General features: G+C 50.8%; 2 protein-coding genes across 2 annotated transcripts in view; both read right to left on the reverse strand.

Moving 5' to 3' along the window:
- The window catches only part of LOC130017879 (arylsulfatase D-like), a 34,142-nt gene extending 23,068 nt beyond the window's left edge, over positions 1-11,074 (reverse strand). The window contains exons 1-2 of the mRNA XM_056108646.1: positions 10,979-11,074; positions 6,110-6,262 (exon numbers count right to left, since the gene is read on the reverse strand). Coding sequence (XP_055964621.1) covers positions 6,110-6,262; positions 10,979-11,022 — 197 coding nt within the window. The 5' untranslated portion in view covers positions 11,023-11,074. The remainder of the gene's footprint in view (positions 1-6,109; positions 6,263-10,978) is intronic.
- Positions 11,075-13,856: 2,782 nt separating this feature from the next.
- LOC130017880 (arylsulfatase L-like) overlaps positions 13,857-22,500 on the reverse strand; it is a 35,170-nt gene continuing 26,526 nt past the window's right edge. The window contains 4 exon segments of the mRNA XM_056108647.1: positions 13,857-14,215; positions 16,277-16,395; positions 17,923-18,085; positions 19,897-20,031. Coding sequence (XP_055964622.1) covers positions 13,857-14,215; positions 16,277-16,395; positions 17,923-18,085; positions 19,897-20,031 — 776 coding nt within the window.

The following is a 22,500-nucleotide window of genomic DNA, read 5'->3' on the forward strand; positions in this document are numbered from 1 at the left end:
CAGATAAGAAACATAGGAGATTGGGGCTGGAGCGATAGCACAGCGGTAGGGCATTTGCCTTGCACGCAGCCAACGTGGCCGACCCGAGTTCGATTCCTCCGCCCCTCTCGGAGAGCCCGGCAAGCTACCGAGAGTATCTCGCCCGCACGGCAGAGCCTGGCAAGCTCCTCATGACGTATTCGAGATGCCAGACACAGTAACAACAAAGTCTCCAATGGAGACGTTACTGGGCCCGCTCGAGCAAATTGATGAACAACGGGAGGACAGTGATATATATGTATTTATAAATATATATATATTTATTTATCTATCATGATCATGATCACGACCATCCCGTTGTTCGTCGATTGCCTCGAGCAGGCCCCAGTAATGTCTCCTTTGCCCTAGCCCTGAGATTCTAAAAAGTGCGAATTCAAGGCTCTTTCAGGGTTAGGAGAATGAGACCCATCCTTGTTACTGGTTTTCGGCATATTGGGTACGCCACGGGGAGTTTGCCAGACTCTGCCGTGTAAGGTCACATTCGGTAGCCTGCCAGGTTGTCAAAAGTAAGATTGAGATCATAAGATGTCGCTTCCGGGAGCTGGGTTTGATAGTCTCTGGGTCTTGGCCGTTGATGGGATTACACGGCGCCAGGGGGCCAGTTGGTGGGTGTGACCCCCGCCCACTGGAATTTGGAGGGTCTGGGTGGAGGATGCTCAGCGCATATTTATCTGTATGTAGATAAATAAGACACAGATACATAAAAACATAGATACAGGGGCTGGAGCAATAGCCCAGTGGGTAGGGCGTTTGCCTTGCACGCGGCCGACCCGGGTTCGATTCCCAGCATCCCCTAGGGTCCCCTGAGCACCGCCAGGAGTGACTCCTGAGTGCAGAGCCAGGAGGAACCCCTGAGCATCGCCGGCTGTGACCCAAAAAAAAAAAATACACACACACACATATAAGGCAGCTGAATAGACAAGAGATTAGAATGATGAACAGATGTCTGCAATCACAGGAAGCCGGGTAAATTTATGAAACCCAGGTGGGAAAGGGTCTCCTGCCTTGGTCTGTTTCTCCTGCAGGCTCTGTTGCCGCTACCATCTTCCAGACACCAGGGAGGGGGCCCCGCAGAGATGAGGAACACGAGGCCTCATGGGATGGGGGTAGAGCTGGCCGTCCCCACCCCACACACCCGAGCCCCGATGAGACCCCCAAGTCACCGCCCACGAACGAGCCCTCTGGCTGTTGATCAAGGTGCTTGTTGGCCGTGATCCCAGACACTCAGAAGCAGAACTCGAAACCCAGCGGCTTGGCGGCAGAAATCCCTCCAGATTTAGTTCCCGAACCTTGAGAATTCCAAAATGGCACGGCCGCGATAGCAATAAGAAATTCATAACCATAAGTGTTAGAATTTCGGAATTTCAAAATCGCGTGGCCAATACTGCAGCCACGCGACATCATATGTTCTTCAAAACCAGCAATAGAACACAAATTGTCTACGGTTGCCTTTTCAGCAGCTCTGAGTTTTGGGGTAAAATCCCACATAACAATGGCGGGTCTGGTGTCAAAATATTGAATGTGATCAAAGTAGAGAGAGAGAATAATGTGGAAATCATCTGCCCCTCAGGTAGGGGGAGGGTGTGGAATGGGGGTCATACTGGGAGTTTTTGTCGTGGAGAATGGGCACTGGTGAAGGGACGGGTGTTTCATTGTATGACCGAGACTTAGACCCGAAAGCTTTGGGACTGCTCTCACGGTGATTCAATAAATAAAATGATGAAAAATGAAAAAAAAAAAGTAAGGTGGAATTCATGCCCAGTTCAATCAGCTAATCAGTGACTGAATACATAGCAGTGCTCCTACATTAAAAAAAAATAAATTCATAATCAGCAATCATCATCATATGCAATTTATAGTCAGCAAGAGAAAACAAATTGTCTAATGTTGTTTGTTTGTTTGTTTTTTTTTCGGCAGATCGGAGTGTTGGGGTAAAACCCCCAATATAATAATGGTGGGTCTGGGGTCAAAATAGTGAATGTCATCAAAGTAGAGAGAGAGAGAGAGAGAAAAAGAGAGTAATGTGGAAAAATCATCTGCCCCACGGGTAGGAGGAGGGATTTGGGATGGGGGTATTCCGGGGTTCTTGGTGGTAGAAAATGTCCACCGGCGAAGGGTCTGGTGTTTCCGCATTGTATGACCGAGACTTAAACTGAAAACTTTGTAACTGCTCTTATGGTGATTCGATAAAAAAAAATTTAAAAAAAAATTTGCTGGGTGGGGTTGGAGCGATAGCACAGCAGGGAGGGCGTTGGCCTGGCACGCGGCTGACCCGGGTTCGATTCCCAGCATCCCATAGGGTCCCCCGAGCACCGCCAGGAGTCATTCCTGAGTGCAGAGCCAGGAGGAACCTCTGAGCACTGCCGGGTGGGACCCAAAAAGCAAAAAAAAAGCAAAAAAAAAAAAAAAGAACAGACGATGATTCATGCAACTAGTGAAATTCTCTAAGGTCGCCCAAATCATCCATAGCGTAGCCCCCAAATAAAAGAATTAGTTTATTATATTGTCACTTGAGTTATCTAAAACCTCCAGCCAGGAGGGCACCTGCCTTGCACACAGTTCGATGCCCGGCAGCTTTTATGATCCTCTGAGCCGGCCAAAGACATCCTTGAGCACTGAGCCAGGAGTAATCCCTGAGCATAGCTGGGTGAGACCCCCAAACAAACAAACAAACAAACAAAAAAGCAAGCGTGTAGAGGGCATGGTTTCTGATCCTAACGGCATTTAGATGTCACGTGCTTGCAACTAAAATAGGAGTCACAGAGCTCCCTAGACATCTGAATCGATGCAGTGACCCCCTGAAGTCAAATCAAATCAAATCACTACCCCTCAGCAGGGGACTCCAAGTGTCAGGTGCATGTGTGATTCCTCCACTTCCTCCCTCTCTCCCTCTCTCCCTCCCTCCCTCCATCCCTGCCTCCCTCCCTCCCTCTCTCCACGCACACATCCATTCCATCACCCCTTATTCATTCTGTCTTCCTGTTCCTCTGTCCCTCATTAATCATTGATTAATCTCTTCCAGTAACCCATCTTTCCATTAACCATCCACGATCTAAATATTTCTTTTCTTCTTGGGTCCCACCCGGCGATGCTCAGGGGTTCCTCCTGGCTCTGCACTCAGGAATCCCTCCTGGCAGTGCTCGGGGGACCCTATGGGATGCTGGGAATCGAACCCGGGTCAGCCGCGTGCCAGGCCAACGCCCTCCCTGCTGTGCTATCGCTCCAACCCCTACGATATATATATATTTTAATTTGTTTCGCTTTTGGACCACACTTGGTGATGGGCGGGGGTGACTCCTGGCTCTGCACTCAGGGCTCACTCCAGGCAGTGCACCAAACAGGATGCGGGGGATCGAACCCGGGTCGGCTGCGGGCAAAACAAGTGCCCTCCCTGCTGTGTGTATCTACTATAGCTCTGGCCCAGAATTTTAAAATATAAACACCAAGTTCAGCTCTCCGTTTCAGTCCTACGAGAGGAGTTTCCGGAGTTTTTGCGTGCCTGGATGTGTTTAAAATCGTGATGCTAAGAATAGCCAGTTGGCAAAAATACAGATACGATCTCCTTTCGGTCTGTGCCGTTGTGGAAGTAGGTGTTTGCATGGCACATAGCTGTTGCTGAGAATTAAATATTATTATCTGTTCCATTCGCTCTCAACGGAACCACCATCTCCGAATGCAACAGTTAAATATACCGAGGTTGAGAAGTCATCATGAGTTGCGCAGGAGGAAGAGAGCGGGTTGGAATGCCTTCAAGAGCGTTGAAGAAATAACTGAGAGGACAAAGAACCTCCAGCTCCGAGCACATCTCTTCGATTCCACTGTTCTTCCTGCATTAACATACGCCTCAGAGACCTGGGCCCTACGAAAACGGGATGAGAACGCTATTCGGGTCTCTCAAAGAGGAATCGAAAGAGTTATGCTTGGAATATCACGCGTCACTCAAATGAGAGATAGAATCCGGAGTTCCGATCTCCGACAACGCTCAAGAATCAGGGACGCTGTCTCATTGGCCAAGGCGTCGAAAATCAGATGGGCTGGACACGTAATGAGGTTTAGAGACGACCGCTGGACTAGAGCCATGACTGACTGGATTCCACGGGACGTCAAAAGACCGCGTGGACGCCCACCTACAAGATGGTCAGACTTCTTCGTCAAGACCCTGAACGATCGGTTTGAGGCTCTGCATGTTCCTAGAACGTGCAGATGCCACTGGGCTACGCTAGCACGCAACAGGGATGGATGGAGACGTTACTGGCACCCGCTCGAGTCAATCGATGAATAACGGGGGATCAAGTGATCAAGTGATCTGTTACTGTATACCTCAGATTAGACTTTGATAAATTATTAAACGTAAACTATTAGAAAATGTATATTGTAGAACACGGTACATATTCACATTAATTTCTGCATTCTCTTCCAGATGTTGTTAGACATACAAAATGTTAAGCGGTATTCTAGTTGGCAGCACAACGGGTAGGGCGTCTGCCTTGCACGCGGCCAACATGGCCGACCTGAGTTCGATTCCTCCACCCCTCTCGGAGAGCCCGGCAAGCTACCGAGAGTATTCGATATGCCAGACACAGTAACAACAAAGTCTCCAATGGAGACGTTACTGGGCCCGCTCGAGCAAATCGACGATCAACGGGAGGGCCTTTACCTTACCTTACCTAGTTGGCATACTAGGCATGGCCAACTGTCTCTGTTTAATACTTGGAGTTTATAATAGTTTATGAATGAAATCATAAAATGATTTGTAAATCGGCGACAGAATAACATGTTAACTGTTCGTTGTGGTTCCTTGTATTAATAACATTGCTGTTCCGTGTAATATATATATATATTTATTTTATTTTATTTTTTGCTTTTTGGATCACACCTGGCAATGCACAGGGGTTATTCCTAGCTCTGCACTCAGGAGTTACCCCTGGCGGTGCTCGGGGGACCCTCGGGGATGCTGGGAATCAAACCCAGGTCGGCCGCGTGCAAGGCAAACGCCCTCCCCACTGTGCTATCGCTCCAGCCCCCCGTGTAATATTTTTTAAAAAATCTTTTTTTGGGGGGAAAGTAAAATTAAGATGAAACTGAGCCATACATGCACTAAGGAATATTTCACAATGTTTCGGTTACTTATTAAAAGGTACTTTCTTGGGGCTGGAGCTACAGCACAGAGGGTAGGGCGTTTGTCTTGCACGCGACCGACCCGGGTTCGATTCCCAGCATCCCCTAGGGTCCCCCGAGCACCGCCAGGAGTGATTCCTGAGTGCAGAGCCAGGAGGGACCCCTGTGCATTGCCAGGTGTGACCCAAAAAGCAAAATAATTAAATAAAGAAATAAATAAAAATAAAAGGTACTTTCTTGATCATGTCACTTTGTACTTTTCTAGAAAAGGATTCTCTCTTTAAAAAAAATCTCAAGTCATCATATGGAGTGATATCATTAGATTCTTCAAGTTGGCTTATTAGCGAAGATTTTTTTTTTTATTAGTTCTTAAACAGTTTTTAATCTAGTCTGTTCTCAAAGGAAAAATGATTGCTGGGGAGGGGGGAAAAACCAGGCTAGATAACTCCTACGTGGCTATTTCTCATATAAGAATCTTTTTACTGAAGTCAGCATGTTTTATGAAACGTGTACGTGTCTTTTCAAAGTAATAATAATAAAAAAACCTAACATAAAAAAAAAAAAGGAATAGCCAGTTGGAATCCCAGTTATTTTTGAACTGAAAAAAAATAAATAAATAAGAGCATTCTCCGAATGCCAGAAATTCCTCTGCTGATGTCAGAGAGACGCAGAGGGCACGCATGAAACTTTTTTCCGTGTCCCCTCTCTCTTTCCTTGAAGGGCCTCCGAGCAGCTGACGGTTCTATTTTAGACAAGTGTCCACTGCGTCTGGGGCCCCGCTGTGGGTCTGGCTTTGCGGGCGGAGCACGGGACACCTTTTGGCCCTTGGTGCCAGAAATAACGCCAGTCCCGGCAAGCCAAGGCCTGACCGGCTCTCCGGAATTCTCCAGCGCCTCTCCAGGGACCTGGAAAATTCATCAGTCGCCCAGCAGCGTTCCCTGACACCCAGTACCTCAGTGTCCGGTTTCCGTAGCAACCCAGGTCCCCAATGCCCAGGTCGTCGGCCATAATCAGCAGAATGTTGGGCTTCGGGGCATCTGCAGCCCTGGCGGCGGGCAACGTCTTCAGAAGGACGCAGGTCAGGGGCAGGAGCCAGGGAGAGACCCTGCAGAGGAAGGGTGGAAATTGGAAAAAATAATAATAGTAATAGTAAAAAGGTAGAAATCTGCTAAGTTCCCCGGGCTTGGTTGGGCTGCCGTAGACACATGAAATTGGGATTGGCCAAATGAAGGGGGTCTCGCTCTCGGAACCAGCTGTGTACCCACAGCTGGCCGGGAAAATTTACAGTCCACTTGGGCTTTCTTTCTTTCTTTCTTTCCTTCCTTTCTTTCTTTCTTTCTTTCTTTCTGTCTTTCTTTCTTTTCTTTCTTTCTTTCTCTTTCCTTTCTCTTTCTTTCCTTCTTTTCTTTTTCTATATTCTTCTCTTTCGTTTCTCTTTTTTCTTTCTTTCACTCTTTTCCCCTTTCTTTCCTTCATTTCTTTTCTAAATTCTACTTCTTTCCTTCCTTTCTTCTTTCTCTTTCCTCTCTTTCTTTCCATTCTTTTTCTTTCTTTCTTTCCTTCTTTCTTTCCTTATTCTATATCCTCTTTTGTTTCTCTTTTCTTTCCTTCACTCTTTCTCCCTTTCTTTCCTTCATTTCTTCTCTAAGTTCTACTCCTTCTTTTCTTCCTTTCTCTTTTCTTCTTTCTTTCTCTTCCCTCTCTTCTTTCTCTTTCCTTTCTCTTCTTTCTTTCTTTCCTTTCTTTTCTTTCTCTTTCTTTCCTTCTTTTCTTTTTCTATATTCTTCTCTTTCGTTTCTCCCTTTTTCTTTCTTTCACTCTTTTTCCTTCTTTCCTTCTTTTTTCTATATTCTACTCTTTCCTCTCTTTTTTCTTTCTTTCACTTCCCTTTCTTTCTTTCCTTCATTTCTTTTCTAAATTCTACTTCTTCTTTCCTTCCTTTCTCTTTTCTTCTTTCTTTCTTTCCATTCTTTCCTTTTTCTTTCTTTCCTTCGTTCTTATTCTATATTCTCTTTCATTTCTTTTCTTTCACTCTTTCTCCCTTTCTTTCATTTCTTTTCTAAGTTCTACTCCTTTTCTTCCTTTCTTTTCGTCTTTCTTTCTCTTCCCTCTCTTCTTTCTCTTTTCTTTCTTTCTCTTTCTTTCCTTTTCTATATTCTTTCGTTTCTCCTTTTTTCTTTCTTTCACTCTTTTTCCTTCTTTCTTTCCTTCACTTCTTTTCTAAATTCTACTCCTTCTTTCCTTCCTTTCTCTTTTCTTCTTTCTTTCTCTTTCCTCTCTTCTTTCTTTCCATTCTTTCTTTTCTTTTTCTTTCTTTCCTTCGTTCTTATTCTATATTCTCTTTCATTTCTTTTCTTTCACTCTTTCTCCCTTTCTTTCATTTCTTTTCTAAGTTCTACTCCTTTTCTTCCTTTCTCTTTTCTTCTTTCTCTTCCCTCTCTTCTTTCTCTCTTTCATTTCTCTTTTCTTTTCTTTCTCTTTCTTTCCTTCTTTTCTGTTTCTATATTCTTTCATTTCTCTTCTTTTTCTTTCTTTCACTCTTTCTCCCTTTTTTCTTTCCTTCATTTCTTTTCTAAATTCTACTCCTTCCTTTCTTTCTCTTTTCTTTCTCTTCCCTCTCTTTTCTTTCTCTTTCTTTCCTTCTTTTCTTTTTCTATATTCTTTCATTTCTCTTTTCTTTCTTTCACTCTTTCTCCCTTTCTTTCCTTCATTTCTTAAGTTCTATTCCTTCTTTCCTTCCTTTCTCTTTTCTTCTTTCTTTCTCTTCCCTCTCTTCCCTCCCTTCCTTCCTTCCTTCCTTCCTTCCTTCCTTCCTTCCTTCCTTCCTTCCTTCCTACGCCTGGATTTCAGTGCTCCCAGAGGTCCACCAGGTCTGTGGGCGTCCCCTGGCCTCTGCGCAGAGGGTGGCCGCGTAACGGAGGGCGCAAAGCACTAAGGATTCCGCAGAGAAGACGCGGCAGAGACAACACCCAAGCACCGTCAAGGGCCTACGGGGGCCGAAGGGGGCCTGCGCGGTCAGTGGCCAGCTGGGAGGCACGAAGGCACCATCCAAAAGGTGCGCAAAAGGGCCAAGGCGCGCGCAGGCCGTGCGTAAAAGACGCAAGGCGCACCCCGGAGTGCGCTCTCCGTGTCTCCGGGAGCCAAGCCCCCTTTTCTTGGCCCACTGCCGGGGGTCTCACAGCCCCCAGCCTGGACACCCTCCTAGACCTCCAGTCCTGAAAGTATACGGTGGGCGCGGGCCTGGGGCACGGTGGTAACCCCCCAGGAGACCCCAGGGGGATGCCGTTGGCTTGGAGAGTAAAGGGGCGTCCCTGGAAGGACTGGGGTGGGGGGGGACCCCCCTTAGGCACCCTTAGTAAGGCCGAGGGGAGGGTCACTTTCTTCTCTCGGTCCTGTTTTGCTTTGGAGAGACGCAGGGCCCAGGAGAACTGACTTTGCGCTCAGGAATCACTCCCGGCCGGGCTTGGGGGCCACTCCGGAATGTCCAGGTCGAACCCACATGGACCACGTGCAAGACCAAGCGCCCTGAAAGCAGTCCTTTAGCTCTGGCCCTGGCTGGGGTTCCTTTGTCCAGTTGATGGGGACCCGGGGGTTATCCGAGGTGCTGGTTATAGGCGTCTCAGACCCGTGGACAGGGAGGGAGGGTGGTCCCGGCCACAGCTAAGGAGGTCCAGGATGGGGCTGGACTGATAACCCAGCGGGGAGGGCGTTTGCCTTGCACAAAGCCGACCCGGGTCCCATTCCCAGCATCCCGTAGGGTCCCCCGGGCAGCGCCAGGAGTGATTCCTGAGTCCAGAGGCAGGAGGGACCCTTGAGCATTGCCGGGTGGGACCCAAAAGGGAGAAAAGAAAAAAAAATAATAAGGAGGTCCAGGGAACTGCTTTAGGCCAAATACCCGTGAGTGCCTTATAGGGACTGCCGCAGAGGTGCAGAACAAAGGGGCGACTTGTGGACTGGGGGGAGATGGGGGTGAACGAGGGAGCCGGTCAGGGTGGGACACGGAGGCAGGAGGGGGTCAGAGGCTTGGGGAGGAGAGGGAAGACGGGGAGCAGAGGTGTCGGCCCTGCAGGGTTTGGACAGCGCAGGACTGGGTGGAGGAGGAGGAGGAGGAGGAGGAGGAGAAGGAGGAGAAGGAGGAGGAAGGAGGACAAGGGAGGAGGAGGAGGAAGAAGGAGGGAAGAGGGAGGAAAAGGAGAAGAGGGAAGAGGAGGAAGAAGGAGGAGGAGAAGGAAGAAGAGAAGGGAGGAGGAGGGAGGAAGAGGAGGAAGGAGGGAAGAGGGAGGAGGAGGAGGAGAAGGGGAAGAGAGAGGAGAAGGAAGGAGGAGAAGGAAGAAGAGGAGGAGGGAGGAGGAGGAAAAGGAGAAGGAGGGAGGAAGAAGAGAAGGAGGAAGAGGAGGGAGGAGGAGGTAGAGGAGAAGGAGGAGGGAGAGGAGGAGGAAGGAGGGAAGAGGGAGGATGAGGAGAAGGAGGAGGTGGAGGAGGAGGAGGACGAGAATGAGGAGGAAGAGGAGAATGAGAAGAAGGAGAAGGAGAAGGAGAAGAAAGAGGAGGAGGAGGAGAAGGAGAAGGACAAGAAGGAGGAGGAAGGGGAGAAGGAGAAGAATAAGAAGGAGGAGGAGAAGGAAGAGAAGAAGAAGAAGAAGAAGAAGAAGAAGAAGAAGAAGAAGAAGAAGAAGAAGAAGAAGAAGAAGAAGAAGAAGAAGAAGAGGAGGAGGAGGAGGAGGAGAAGAAACAGGAGGAGGAGGAGGAGGACCATGAGAAGGTGGAGGAGGAGGAGGAGGAGGAAGAGGAGAAGGAGGAGAAGGAGGAGGGAGTAAGGGAGGGACAAGGGCGGAGGAGGAGGAAGAGGAGGAGGAGGGAGGAGGAAGGAGAGGGAGAAAGAGAAGAAGGAGGACGAGGAGGTGGAGGATGAGGAGAAGAAAAAGGAGGAAGAGGAGGAGGAGGAGGAAGAGGTTGAGGAGAAGGAGGGATGAGGAGGAGAATGAGGAGGACTGCGAAGAGGTGGAGGAGGAGGAGAAGGAAGAGGTGGAGAAGCAGGAAGAGGGAGGAGGAGGAGGTGGAGGAGGATGAGGAGGAGGAGGAGGAGGAAGAGGTTGAGGAGGAAGAGGAAGAGAATGAGGAGGACCACGGGGAGGTGGAGGAGGAGGAGGAAGAGGAGGGAGGCGGGAGAAGGAAGAGGTGGAGGAGGCGGAGGAAGGAGGGACGAGGGAGGAGGAGGAGGAAGAAGAGGAGGAGGAGGAGGCGGCGACAGGGAGGGACCTTAGCATTAGAGGCAGAGACAGGGCCGGGTGCCAGCAAGCCCGGGGACAGGAGAAGGGACTTCCCGTTGTTGTTGGACAAGGGACAGAGCTTGGAGCATTGGAGGTGGACAGAGGGGACACAGCCTTGCAGGCGGGCGGCGCAGGGACAGGCCCCCGGCCTGGCGCGTGGAGAGGGAGGGGACTGAGCCTGGAGGCGCACAGGGGAGTGGCCAGCGCCGTGCACGCGCCTGCCCAGTGGCGAGGGCCAGGCGGGGCCAAGGCGGGGCGCGCCTGGACAGTCCCTCCCTTCCTCCGGGCCCGGTTCCCCAGCGCTTCCTGTTTTTCAGTCTCTGCCCCGCACCCCTCGGTGGGTGGGTGGGGGGGTCCCCCTCGCGCGCCCCAGGTGCCCCCTGCACTGTCCAGCTCACCCTCGCTTTGTATTGGGACCCTGGGCCTACGCGCGCGCTTTGGAGACCCCCGGGGCGCGCACTCTCTCCTCAGGGACACCCTTCCCTCCCTCCCTTTCCAGCCCTGGCCCCCCGGAGCCCCCCAATCCGGGACTTGAAGGGGGTCCCACGCACCTGGCGAAGGGGACTGCGCGTCCCAAGCGGGCGGCAGGTCCCATGGCCAAACGCACGCACCAGAGAGCGCGCACAGGGGCGCGCGTTGAGAGCCGGTGGACCTTGTCCCCCTCAAGGCCGCTGCGTCTCCGCCCACCGCGGGGCCGCGCCCCAGGCCAGACTGCGAGGTGCACCGGGCACCCCCCTGCCGGGGTCATGCCTCTGTAAGCCTCTTACACCCCGGGAACGAGGGAGAAACTGGTTTTCCGAGCTGGGCGCGCGCGCAGGCAGGCGAGGAGGTGATTCAGCGTCTGCAGAGGCCTGGGCCAGTCGGGTCCTGCCCACAGCTGCGAGGTCCCGGACTGCGTCTCCGCAGGCATTTGGCAGTGACCACCAAGCCCGGGACCAGATAAGTGATCAGAGAATGACAAACGGATGATGCCCAAGAGCCTCTGAATATGCTTTGGGGGTTGGGAGTGGTAGTGGAGAGAGAAGGGGAAGGCCCTTGCCTTGCCTGTGGCCAAGTTAAGGTGGGTCCTTGGCACTTCAAGGGGTCCCCAGAGCACCCGCCAGGTGTGGCCCCTAAACTAAGAAGAATAAGAGACACACGCAAGGGAGCTGGAGCGATAGCACAGAGGGGAGGGCGTTGGCCTTGCAACGCCCGGGTTCGATTCCCGGCATCCCATAGGGTCCCCCGAGCACTGCCAGGAGTAATTCCTGGGTGCAGAGCCAGGAGGAACCCCTGTGCATTGCCGGGTGTGACCCAAAAAAAGCAAAAAAAAAAAAAGAAGAAAAGCATTGTTACGAAAATTGAGTAAATTTGTCAATATCAACAGAACATGAATTCCCTTCAAAAAAGTACAAAATCCCTTAGCGATAGCACAGCGGGGAGGGCGTTGACCTTGCACGTGGCCGACCTGGGTTCGATTCCCCGGCATCCCATAGGGTCCCCCCGAGCACCGCCAGGAGGGATTCCTGAGTGCAGAGCCAGGAGGAAGCCCTGAGCATCGCTGGGGGTGACTTAAAAACCAACAAAAACAAAGACACACACACACACACACACACACAAGCTGCCCAACTAAGGTGACCTCTGTCACCAGCAGGGGTGGTCCTGCAATGGACTCATTGCTGAGTGCTCATCCCTCTTCTGCCAGACGCTTGAAATGTCCCTGGGGGGCAAGGCTCACGCCCAGGACAGACCCGTGTTGGTCCTGCACCCTCCGGTTTTATTCTGACTCTCACACCTTCACTCGGGGAACTAGGGGAGCCCCGGCAGCAGCTGGGATTGGGGTGTGTGTGTGGGGGGAGGGGGGGGGAGCCCACCCAGAGTCTGATGACCGACCCCCTCTTCTCTCCAGCTGCCAAGTGGGGGCGCAGAACACACTCGCGGAGGGTGGGAAGGAGCCCCGGGACGTTGATTCCAGAATGCAGTGTGTCCCAGGTCCAAGACAAAGCAAGAGGCAACGCAGAATGTCCCAGCTTCCAGGATAAGAGGGACCGAGAGGGACCCAGCGGGGAGGGTGTTTGCCTTGCACGCGGCCGACCCGGGTTCGATTCCCAGCATCCCCTAGGGTCCCCTGAGCACCGCCAGGAGGGATTCCTGAGTGCAGAGCCAGGAGTCAGCCCTGAGCATCGCCGGGTGGGACCCCAAAACGCAATCAAATCAATCAATCAATGAATCAAGAGTGATGAACCAGGGACCTGGCAATAGCACAGTGGGGAGGGCATCTGCCTTGCACACGGCCAACCCGGGTTCGATTCCCAGCATCCCCTAGATCCCCCGAGCACCGCCAGGAGGGATTCCTGAGTGCATGAGCCAGGAGGAACCCCTGGGCATCGCCAGGTGGGACCCAAAAAGCAAAGAAAAAAAAAAAAAAAAGAAAAGCAGAAAAACCGGTTGCTTTTGTCCAAGATCACATGATTACATCCTGGAATGAGATTAGGTCTCTGGAATTAACTATCCTGTGGTAGGGCTGGATGTTGTGACCAAAACAACAGCAACAACAACAAAATAGATGTGTACTCTGTAGGCTGGAGCAATAGCACAGCGGGGAGGGCGTTTGCCTTGCACAAGGCGGACCCGGGTTCGATTCCTCCGTCCCTCTCGGAGAGCCTTTCGGCCAGCTCCCGAGAGGATCCCGCCCTCCCGGCAGAGCCTGGCAAGCTCCCCATGGTGGCGTCTTCGAGATGCCAAACACAGTTACCACGAGTCTCACCGTGGAGACGTGCCTGGTGCCCACTCAAGCCAATCGATGAACAACGGGAGGACCGTGCTATATTATTGATTATTGATTCTGAGGCAAGGAACAGAGTAGGAATTTATTATCATCATCATTACTGATTATTAACAACAAGTCTCACCCTGGAGACGTGACTGGTGCCCGCTCGAGCCAATCGATGAACCACGGGAGGACAGTGCGACCCTGCTACTCTGTAGGTAACAGAAACCCGCTGTGTAATGCTAACTAACGTGCCAAGATGAAACCAGAAGAACTCGCTGGACCGAGTGCCCGGGGTCCTTGTTGAGACCCGCTGCGTCGGGCGGAGAACCTGGATGGACCCCAGCTAGCTGGAGCCAGAAACCTGGCTGCGTGATTTGCATTTTCGGCTCCGTGGTCCGTCCCCGCGGGGTGGTCGACTTTGGACTCGAACTCTTGGAGCCAGCAACGGTTTGCCAGGTGCCAGACAAAGCCGGAGAGTCGGCGTAAGTCCAAAAACGGGCGCGTCTGAGCCACTCGGTGTGCCGTGACACCCCGGTGATAAGAGCCGGCCTCGACGTGCCGGCGTATCCGTGAGGAGAAATAATTAATTGCTCCAGATCTCTAAAGGGGACACCCTGTGTTTCTCGTGTCCCCGAGTGGAGCTGTCCACGCCGGCTCCAGCCGGCGACGTTGTGTGTTCAGGGCTCGCCCGTCTCGTGGTCGTCACACCAGCAGAGAGGGAACCGTCCACAGCACGGCTGCAGCCAGGGTTTCCAGACGTTGCCGGCGTCCAGCTGCAGGGCCACGGGGCTGACCGTCCGCCGGTGCTCCTCCACGGCCCGCCGGACCCTGGCCACCACCTCCGGGAACCGGGGCTCCGTGTGGACGCTGAGGGGCCGGGTTTCTCCGGGGTCGCTGGCCAGGTTGAAGAGCAGAGGCGGGTCGTGTTCAATCACGCCGGGCCCCGAGCAGGGACAGACACCTCGGCCGTAACAGGCACCCGCGCCAGGGGGATGGAAACGCGGGGTCACGTAATGCACCTTCCAGACAGCGCCGGCTGCGAGACGGGAGAGAGGACAGAATGGGACCCGCAGCCCACATGCACGGGCAGGGTCTAAGATTCTCGCCAACTGGGGCTGGAGCGATAGTACGGTAGGGAGGGCGTTTGCCTGGCACGGCGGCAGACCCGGGTTCGATCCCCAGCATCCCACAGGGTCCCCCCGAGCACCACCAGGAGTCAGTCATTCAGCTAATAGACTGGTTGTTAGACTGGAAGATACATTGACTTGTAGGTAGGTAGGAGGTGTGAGCGGACTAATAGATAAATTAATAGATTGGTTGGCAGATTGGGAGATGCGTTGAATCGTAGGTAGGTTAGTAGGTTTGTTGATAGAGTAATAGATAAGTTAATGGATTAGTGGGTAGACGGAAAGATACTATCGAATCGTAGGTAAGTAGTAGGTGTGTTGGTAGAGTAATATCTAAGTTAGTAGACTGGTTGGTAGATTGGAAGACAGATTGAATTGTAGGTAGGTAACTGTGTCAACAGAGTAATATCTAAGTTAATAGATTGGTTGGTGGGAGATACATTGAATTATAAGTAGGTTGTGGGTGTCAACAGACTGATAGATAAGTTAATAGATTGGTATATTGGGAGATACACTGAATTGTAGGTAGGTAGTAGGTGTCAATGGAGTAGTAGATAAGTTAATAGATTGGTTGTGGTAGATTGGAACATATATTGAATTGTGGGTAGGTAACTGTGTCAACAGAGTAATATCTAAGTTAATAGATTGGTTGGTGGAAGATACATTGAGTTATAAGCAGGTCGTAGGTGTCAACGGACTAATAGATAAGGTAATAGATTGATTGTGGTAGATTGAAAGATACACTGGAATCATAGGTAGGTAACTGTGTCAACAGAGTAATATCTAAGTTAATAGATTGGTTGGTGGAAGATACATTAAATCATAGGTAGGTAGAAGGTTTGTTGAGAGAGTAATAGGTAAGTTAACAGATTACTGGGTAGACTGAAAGGTAATATGGAATCATAGGTAAGTAGTAGGTGTGTCGATAGAGTGATATCTAATTAACAGACTGGTTGGTAAACTGAAAGATACTTTGAATCGTAGGTAGATAGTAGGTGTCAGTGGACTAATAGATAAGTTAATAGATTGATTGGTATATTGGGAGATACATTGAATCGTAGGTAGGTAGTAGGTGTCAATGGAGTAATAAGTTAACAGATTGATTGTGGTAGATTGGAAGATAGATTGAATCGTAGGTAGGTAACTGTGTCAACAGAGTAATATCTAAGTTAATAGATTGGTTGGTGGGAGATACATTGAATTATAAGTATGTAGTAAGTGTCAACGGACTAATAGATAAGTTAAGAGATCGGTTGGTAGATTGGAAGATATATTGAATCGTAGGTAGGTAACAGGTTTGTCGATGGAGTAATAGGTAAGCGAATAGATTAGTGGGTAGACTGAAAGGTAATACCGAACTAATAGATAAATTAATAGATTGGTTGGTAGATTGGAAGATACACTGGAATTGTAGGTAGGTAGGCGTGTCAACAGAGTACTATCTAAGTTAATAGATTGGTTGGTGGAAGATACACTGAATTATAAGCAGGTAGTAGCTGTCAACGGACTAATAGATAAGTTAATAGATTGATTGGTAGATTGGGAGATACACTGAATTGTAGGTAGGTAGTAGGTTTGTTGATGGAGTAACAGGTAAGTTAATAGATTGGTGGGTAGATTGGGAGATAATATCGAATCATAGGTAGGGTAGTAGGTATGTCGACAGACTGATAGTTAAGTTAATCAATAGATTGGTAGATCGATCAATATGTAGGTGGGGAGGGTGGATCCAACGTAGAGGGAGGCGATGCAGGTGTGAGGCTTTGAGTTTATCCCCCAAATAACCGTACTCTACAGGTGTTATTAGTAAATGTCCCTCTCCCCCTCAAACACACACACAGAAACACACACGCGCACACACACACACACACACACACACGCACGCACGCACGCATGCACCAGAGGCAAAGGCAGGGGGCGCCAGGGAGCCCAGAGCACTCGGCGAGGGGTCCCCAGGGCAGGGCACTCACTTTCCGCCTGGTACCAGCGTACGGCGTGCAGTAGGTTCTCGCAATAATGCATGAGGAACTCGTGTCCACCCTGACCCGTGCCCAGCAGCAGAGGGAGCAGGTCTTGGCCGTCAATGACCCTGCGGGAAGGAAGCCGGGTGGGACGCAGGGCTCGGCGGGTACCCCCACCCGCTGGGCGCAGCATCCGTCCCTCTGCTGAGACCGCCCACAGCCCGCAGCTCTGTCCAGGGCGGTGAGGGACACACGTAGGGATGTGGACAGGTGCGCACACGGGCAGACACACAGTGACAGGCGGACAGATAAACACAGATATGGCGTCTAGGAGATAACACGGCAGGTAAAGGAGATTGCCTTGCACGCAGACGACCCGGGTTCGATCCCCGGCAGCCCATAGGGTCCCCCGAACCCCGCCAGCAATGACCCCCAGGGCACAGAGCCAGGAATAAGCCCTGAGCACTGTAGGATGTGACCCCCACGCAAAAAACAAAGACGTTAAAAGTAGAGACGTAGGCAGGTAAATAGAGACGCGTTGATAGCTACGTATCGAGATAAGAGGCCGTGTAATGACACCGATGGATTTATAAATCAATTGATTCAATAGATTGGCCGGCAGACTGATTGGTACGGAGAATCATAGAGACATGATGACTGTGTCCATGGTAGAGTAAGAGATAAATTAATTGGTTGGTGGATTGACGGATACATTGAATCCTAGGTAGATAGTCGGTGTGTCAATAGAGGGATAGATAAGTGAATCAGTAGATTGGTTGGTTGGCTGATACATTGTAGCAGATGTGGAAGGAAGGAAGGAGGGAGGGAGGGAGGGAGGGAGGGAAGGAAGGAAGGAAGGAAGGAAGGGAGGGAAGGAGGGAGGGAAGGAGGGAGGGAAGGAGGGAGGGAGGGAGGAAAGGAAGGAAGGTAGGAAGGAAGGAAGGAAGGAAGAAAAAAGAGGGAAGGAAGGAAGGAAAGAAAGGAGAAAAAGAGGGAAGGATGGAAGGAAAGAAAGAAGGAAGGAAGGAAAGAAAGAAGGAAAAAAGAGGGAAGGAAGGATGGAAAGAAGAAAAAGAAAGAAGGATGGAAGGACGGAAGGAAGGAAGGAAAGAAAGAAAAAGAGGGACGGAAGGAAGGAAGGAAAAAAGACGGAAGGAAGGAAAGGAGAAAAAGAAAGGATTGAAGAAAAGGAAGGAAGGAAGGAAGGAAGGAAGGGAAAAAAAGAGGGAAGGATGAAAGGAAGGAAAAAAGGAAGGAAGGAAAGAAGGAAAGAAAAGAAAAAAGAGGGAAGGATGGAAAGAAGAAAGGAAGGAAGGAAGGAAGGAAGGAAAGAAGGAAAAAAGAGGGAATGATGGAAGGAAGGAAGGAAAGAAGGAAGGAAGGAAAGAAAGGAAAAAAGAGGGAAGGAAAGAAAAAGAAGGATGGAAGGAAGGAAAGAAAGGAAAAAAGAGGGAAGAGTGGAGGGAAGGAAGAAGGGGGAGGAAGAAAGAAAAAAAGGAAGGAAGGAGGGACGGAGGAAGAAAGAAAGAGAGAAAGAAAGAAAGAAAGAAAGAAAGAGAGAGAACAGGAAAGAGACCATGGAGGAAGGGAGCAGGTGGCAGGGTCGCGGTCTCCCTCCCTCCCCAAACCCTCGTCCTTCCCGGACGTGTCCCTACCTGTCCTGGGGCAAGTGCCCGCCGGCCAGCCGCACCGCGGTGGGGAGGACGTCCATGAGGCTGGTGGGCGCGGACACCACGCGGCCGGCGGGCAGCACGCCCGGCCAGCGGAATATCCCGGGCACGCGGATGCCCCCTTCCCAGCCCCCCATGCCTTTGCCGCCTGGGGGAGCGAAGAGGGAGACCGAGTCAGACCCCCTGGTCGGAGGCCGTGACGGGTCAGTGCTGGACGCTGAGCTGGGAGCCCCCCCAGCCCCCAGCCCCCGAAATAAGGAAGGAAAAGGAGATTCCTGGCCTGGTTCCTGGTTCCCACATGCCGCACCCCAGAATAAGGAGGGACGGGAAGGGAAGGGAAGGGAAGGAAGGAAGGAAGGAAGGGAGGAAGGAAGGAAGGAAGGAAGGAAGGAAGGGAGAGAGGGACGGAAGGAGGGAGGGAGGGGAGGGAGGAAGAAGGGAAGGAAGAAAGGAAGAACGGAAGAAGGGAAGGAAGGAGGAAGGGAAGGGAAGGAAGGAAGGAAGGAAGGAAGGGAGGGAGGGAGGAAGGGAGGATGGAAGAAAGAAAGGAGGAAAGGAAGGAAGGAAGGGAGGGAGGGAGGAAGGAGGAAAGGAAGGAAGGACGAAGGAAGGAAGGAAAGAAGGAAGGAAGGAAGGAAGGAAGGATGAAGGAAGGAAGGGAGGGATGGAGGGAGGAAGGGAGAAAGGAAGGAAGGAAGGAGGGAAGGAGGGAGGAGGAAGGGAAGGAAGGAGGGAGGGAAGGAAGGAAGGGAAGGAAGGAAGGAAGGAAGGAAGGGAGGGAGGGAGGGATGACAGAAGCGGGAGGGAGGAAGAAGGGAAGGAAGAAAGGAAGGAAGGAGGGAAGGAAGAAAGGAAGGATGGAAGAAGGGAAGGAAGGAGGGAGGGAAGGAAGGAAGGAAGGGAGCGAGGGAGGGACGGAAGGAGGGAGGGAGGGAGGAAGAAGGGAAGGAAGGAAGGTGGAAAGGAAGGAAGGAGGGAAGGAACGAAGAAAATGGAGGAAAGGAAGAAAGGAGGGAAGGAAGGAAGGGAGAGAGGAAGGAAAGGAGGAAGAAAGGAATGGCGGAAGGAAGGGAGGAAGAAGAGAAGGAAGGAGGGAGGGAAGGAAGAAGGGAAGGAAGGGAGAAAAGAAGGGAGGAAAGAAGGAGGGAAGAAGGGAAGGAAGTAAGAAAATGGGAGGGAAGAAAGAAGGGAGGAAGAAAGGTGGGAAGGAAGAAAGGAAGGAGGGAGGGAGGGAGGAAGGATGGAAGGAAGGAAGAAGGGAAAGGAGGGAAGGAAGGAAGGAAGGAAGGAAGGAAGGAAGGAAGGAAGGGAGGGAGGGAAGGAAAGAAGGAAGGAAGGAGACGAAGGAAGGAAGGAGGAAGGAAGGAAGGAAGGAAGGAAGGAAGGAAGGAGAGAAAGAAGGAAGGAAGGAAGGAAGGAAGGAAGGAAGGGAGGGAGGGAAGGAAAGAAGGAAGGAAGGAGACGAAGGAAGGAAGGAGGAAGGAAGGAAGGAAGGAAGGAAGGAAGGAAGAAAATGGAGGAAGGGAAGAAAGTGAGACGGAAGGAAGGAGGGAAGGAAGGGAGAGAGGAAGGAAAGGAGGAAGAAAGGAATGGAGGAAGGAAGGAAGGAGAGAAGGAAGGAGGGAGGGAAGGAAGAAGGGAAGGAAGGGAGAAAAGAAGGGAGGAAGGAAGGAGAAAAGGAGGGAAGGAAGAAAGGAGAGGAATGAAGGAAGGAAGGAAAGAAGGAAGAGAGGGGCTGGAGCGACAGCACAGCGGGGAGGGCGTTGGCCTGGCACGCGGCCGACCCGGGTTCGATTCCCAGCATCCCCTAGGGTCCCCCGAGCACCGCCAGGAGGAGTCGTTCCCGAGTCCAGAGCCAGGAGGGACCCCCGAGCATCGCGGGGTGAGACCCCAAAAAAGCAACAAGAGGAAGAAAATAGACTTGAAAAGCAGCAGAAAGCGCGAACCACGGAGCCTGACCCCTGAAGATGCCGTTCCAGCCGCCGAGCTGTTGACCGTCCAGTTGCGCCTCCAGGGAGCCCCCGTGGTCCGAGGCGAAGTACACAACCGTGTCCCGGGTCAGTCCCCGGGCGTCCAGCATGTCCAGGATGCGTCCTGCGGGCGGACGCCGGCCGGGGTCAGCCCAGCACACGTCGGGGGGTCGACCCCAACGGCGGAGGGCTGGCCGCGTGCTGTCATCTTCTGTGTGTGCGTGTCTGTGCTTGAGTGTGCTTGTGTGTCCCTGTGTGTCTCTGTGTTTGAATGTGTCTCTGTGTGTGTCTGCCTGTGTCTGTATATGTGTGTGTTGCTCGAGTGTGCTTGTGTGTCCCGGTGTGTCTCTGTGTTTGTGCCTGTCTGCCTGTGTCTGTATATGTGTGTGTTTGTGTGTCTATCTGTGTGTTTGTGTATCTGCCTCTGTGTGCCTATGTGTTTCGTGTGCATTTGTCCATGTCTGTGTCTTTGTAGGTGTGTCTGTGGGCGTTACCTGTGTGTGTCTGCGTGTGTCTGCGTGTGCGATGCTCAGGGCTTATTCCCAACGTCTGTGTCTGTCTGTCTGTGTTTGTGTGTGTTGTGTCTGTGTGTATATATCTGTGTGTGTCTGTATATCTGTGTATGTCTGTGTTGAGCATATTTGTCTGTGTGTCTGTTTCTGTGCCTGTGTGTCTGTTTGTATATCTCTGTGTGTCTGTGGTTCTGTGTGTGTCTGTTTCTGTGTGTGTCTCTGTGTTTATATCTGTGTGTGTGTCTGTTTCTGTGTGTGTCTCTGTGTTTATATCGGTGTGTGTGTGTCTGTTTCTGTGTGTCTCTGTGTTTATATCTGTGTGTGTGTCTGTTTCTGTGTGTCTCTGTGTTTATATCTGTGTGTGTGTCTGTTTCTGTGTGTGTCTCTGTGTTTATATCTGTGTGTGTGTGTCTGTTTCTGTGTGTCTCTGTGTTTATATCTGTGTGTGTGTCTGTTTCTGTGTGTCACTGTGTTTATATCTGTGTGTGTGTGTCTGTTTCTGTGTGTCTCTGTGTTTATATCTCTGTGTGTGTGTCTGTTTCTGTGTGTGTCTCTGTGTTTATATCTGTGTGTGTCTGTTTCTGTGTGTGTCTCTGTGTTTATATCTGTGTGTGTGTCTGTTTCTGTGTGTGTCTCTGTGTTTATATCGGTGTGTGTGTCTGTTTCTGTGTGTCTCTGCGTTTATATCTGTGTTGTGTCTGTTTCTGTGTGTGTCTCTGTGTTTATATCTGTGTGTGTCTGTGTGTTTGTGTCTGTCTGTATCTCTGTGTGTGTCTGCGTCTTTGTGTGTGTCTGTGCCTATGTGTATATCTGTGTGTGTCAGTGTGTCTCTGTATTTCTCTGTGTGTTAATATGTGTCTGTGCGTTGTCTATATTTGTATGTCTGTGTGTTTGTGTGTGTGTCTGTGTCCATCAGTATGTGTCTGTGTATGTCTATGTGTGCCTGTGTGTGTGCCTGTGTGCGTGCCTGTGTGCATCAGTATGTGTCTGTGTGTGTCTGTCTCTGTGTGTACATCTCTGTGTGTCTGGGTGTGTCTGTGTGTATGTCTATGGGCATCACTATGTGTCTGTGTGTGCCTGTATGTTGTGTATATTTGAATATGACTGTGTCTTTGTATGTGTGTCTGTGCGTATATCTGTGTGTGTCTGTATGTGTGTGGGTGTTTCTGTGTGCTGTGTACGTATATCTGTGTCTGTATATCTGTGTCTGTCTGTGTTGTGTATATTTGTCTGTGTATCTATGTGTGTATGTCTGTGTGTGTCTATGTCTGTGTGTGTCTCTGTGTGTCTGTATGTCTCTGTGTGGGGGTGTGTCTGCCTGTGTGTTTCTGTGTGTATCTGTGTGTCTGTATATCTGTCTGCGTCTGTGTCTTTGTGTGTGCTTGCGTGTCTGTCTGTATATCTGTGTGCTTCTGTGTCTTTGTGCGTGTCAGTGTGTCTATGTGTCTGTGTGCTGTCTATATTTGTGTCTCTGTGTGTTTGTGTGTGTGTCTGTGCCCATCAGTATGTGTCTGTGTATGTCTGTGTGTGTGTGTACATCTGTGTGTGTCGCTATGTGTCTGTGTGTGCCTGTGTATGTCTTTGTGTGTGAGTCTGTGTGTGCGCGCACTGCAACGTGGCAATGCTCATGACGCACACAGACGCACACAGACACACACAAACACACTGATACACACATAAACCCAGAGACACACACCAACACAGAGATGCACACATAGACACAGACACACACAGACATACAGACAGATATACAGACACACAGATGCACACAGACATATACAGACACACACACAGATATACACACACAGACACAGAAACAGACACACAGACAAATATACACATCACAGACATACACAGATATACAGACACACACACAGATACTCACAGAGCACACACAGACACACACACAGATACTCACAGAGCACACACAAACACACACAGACATACAGACACACGCAGATGTTGGGAATAAACCCTGTGTGCGTCACTATGTGTCTGAGTGTGTCAGCATGTGTCTGTGTGTGCCTGTGTGCTGTGTATATTTGTGTATGGCTGTGTCTTTGTAGGTGTGTCTGCCCGTA

The sequence above is a fragment of the Sorex fumeus genome, unplaced genomic scaffold (assembly GCF_029834395.1).
Source record: "Sorex fumeus unplaced genomic scaffold, SorFum_2.1 ptg000229l, whole genome shotgun sequence".
Lineage (NCBI taxonomy): Eukaryota > Metazoa > Chordata > Mammalia > Eulipotyphla > Soricidae > Sorex > Sorex fumeus.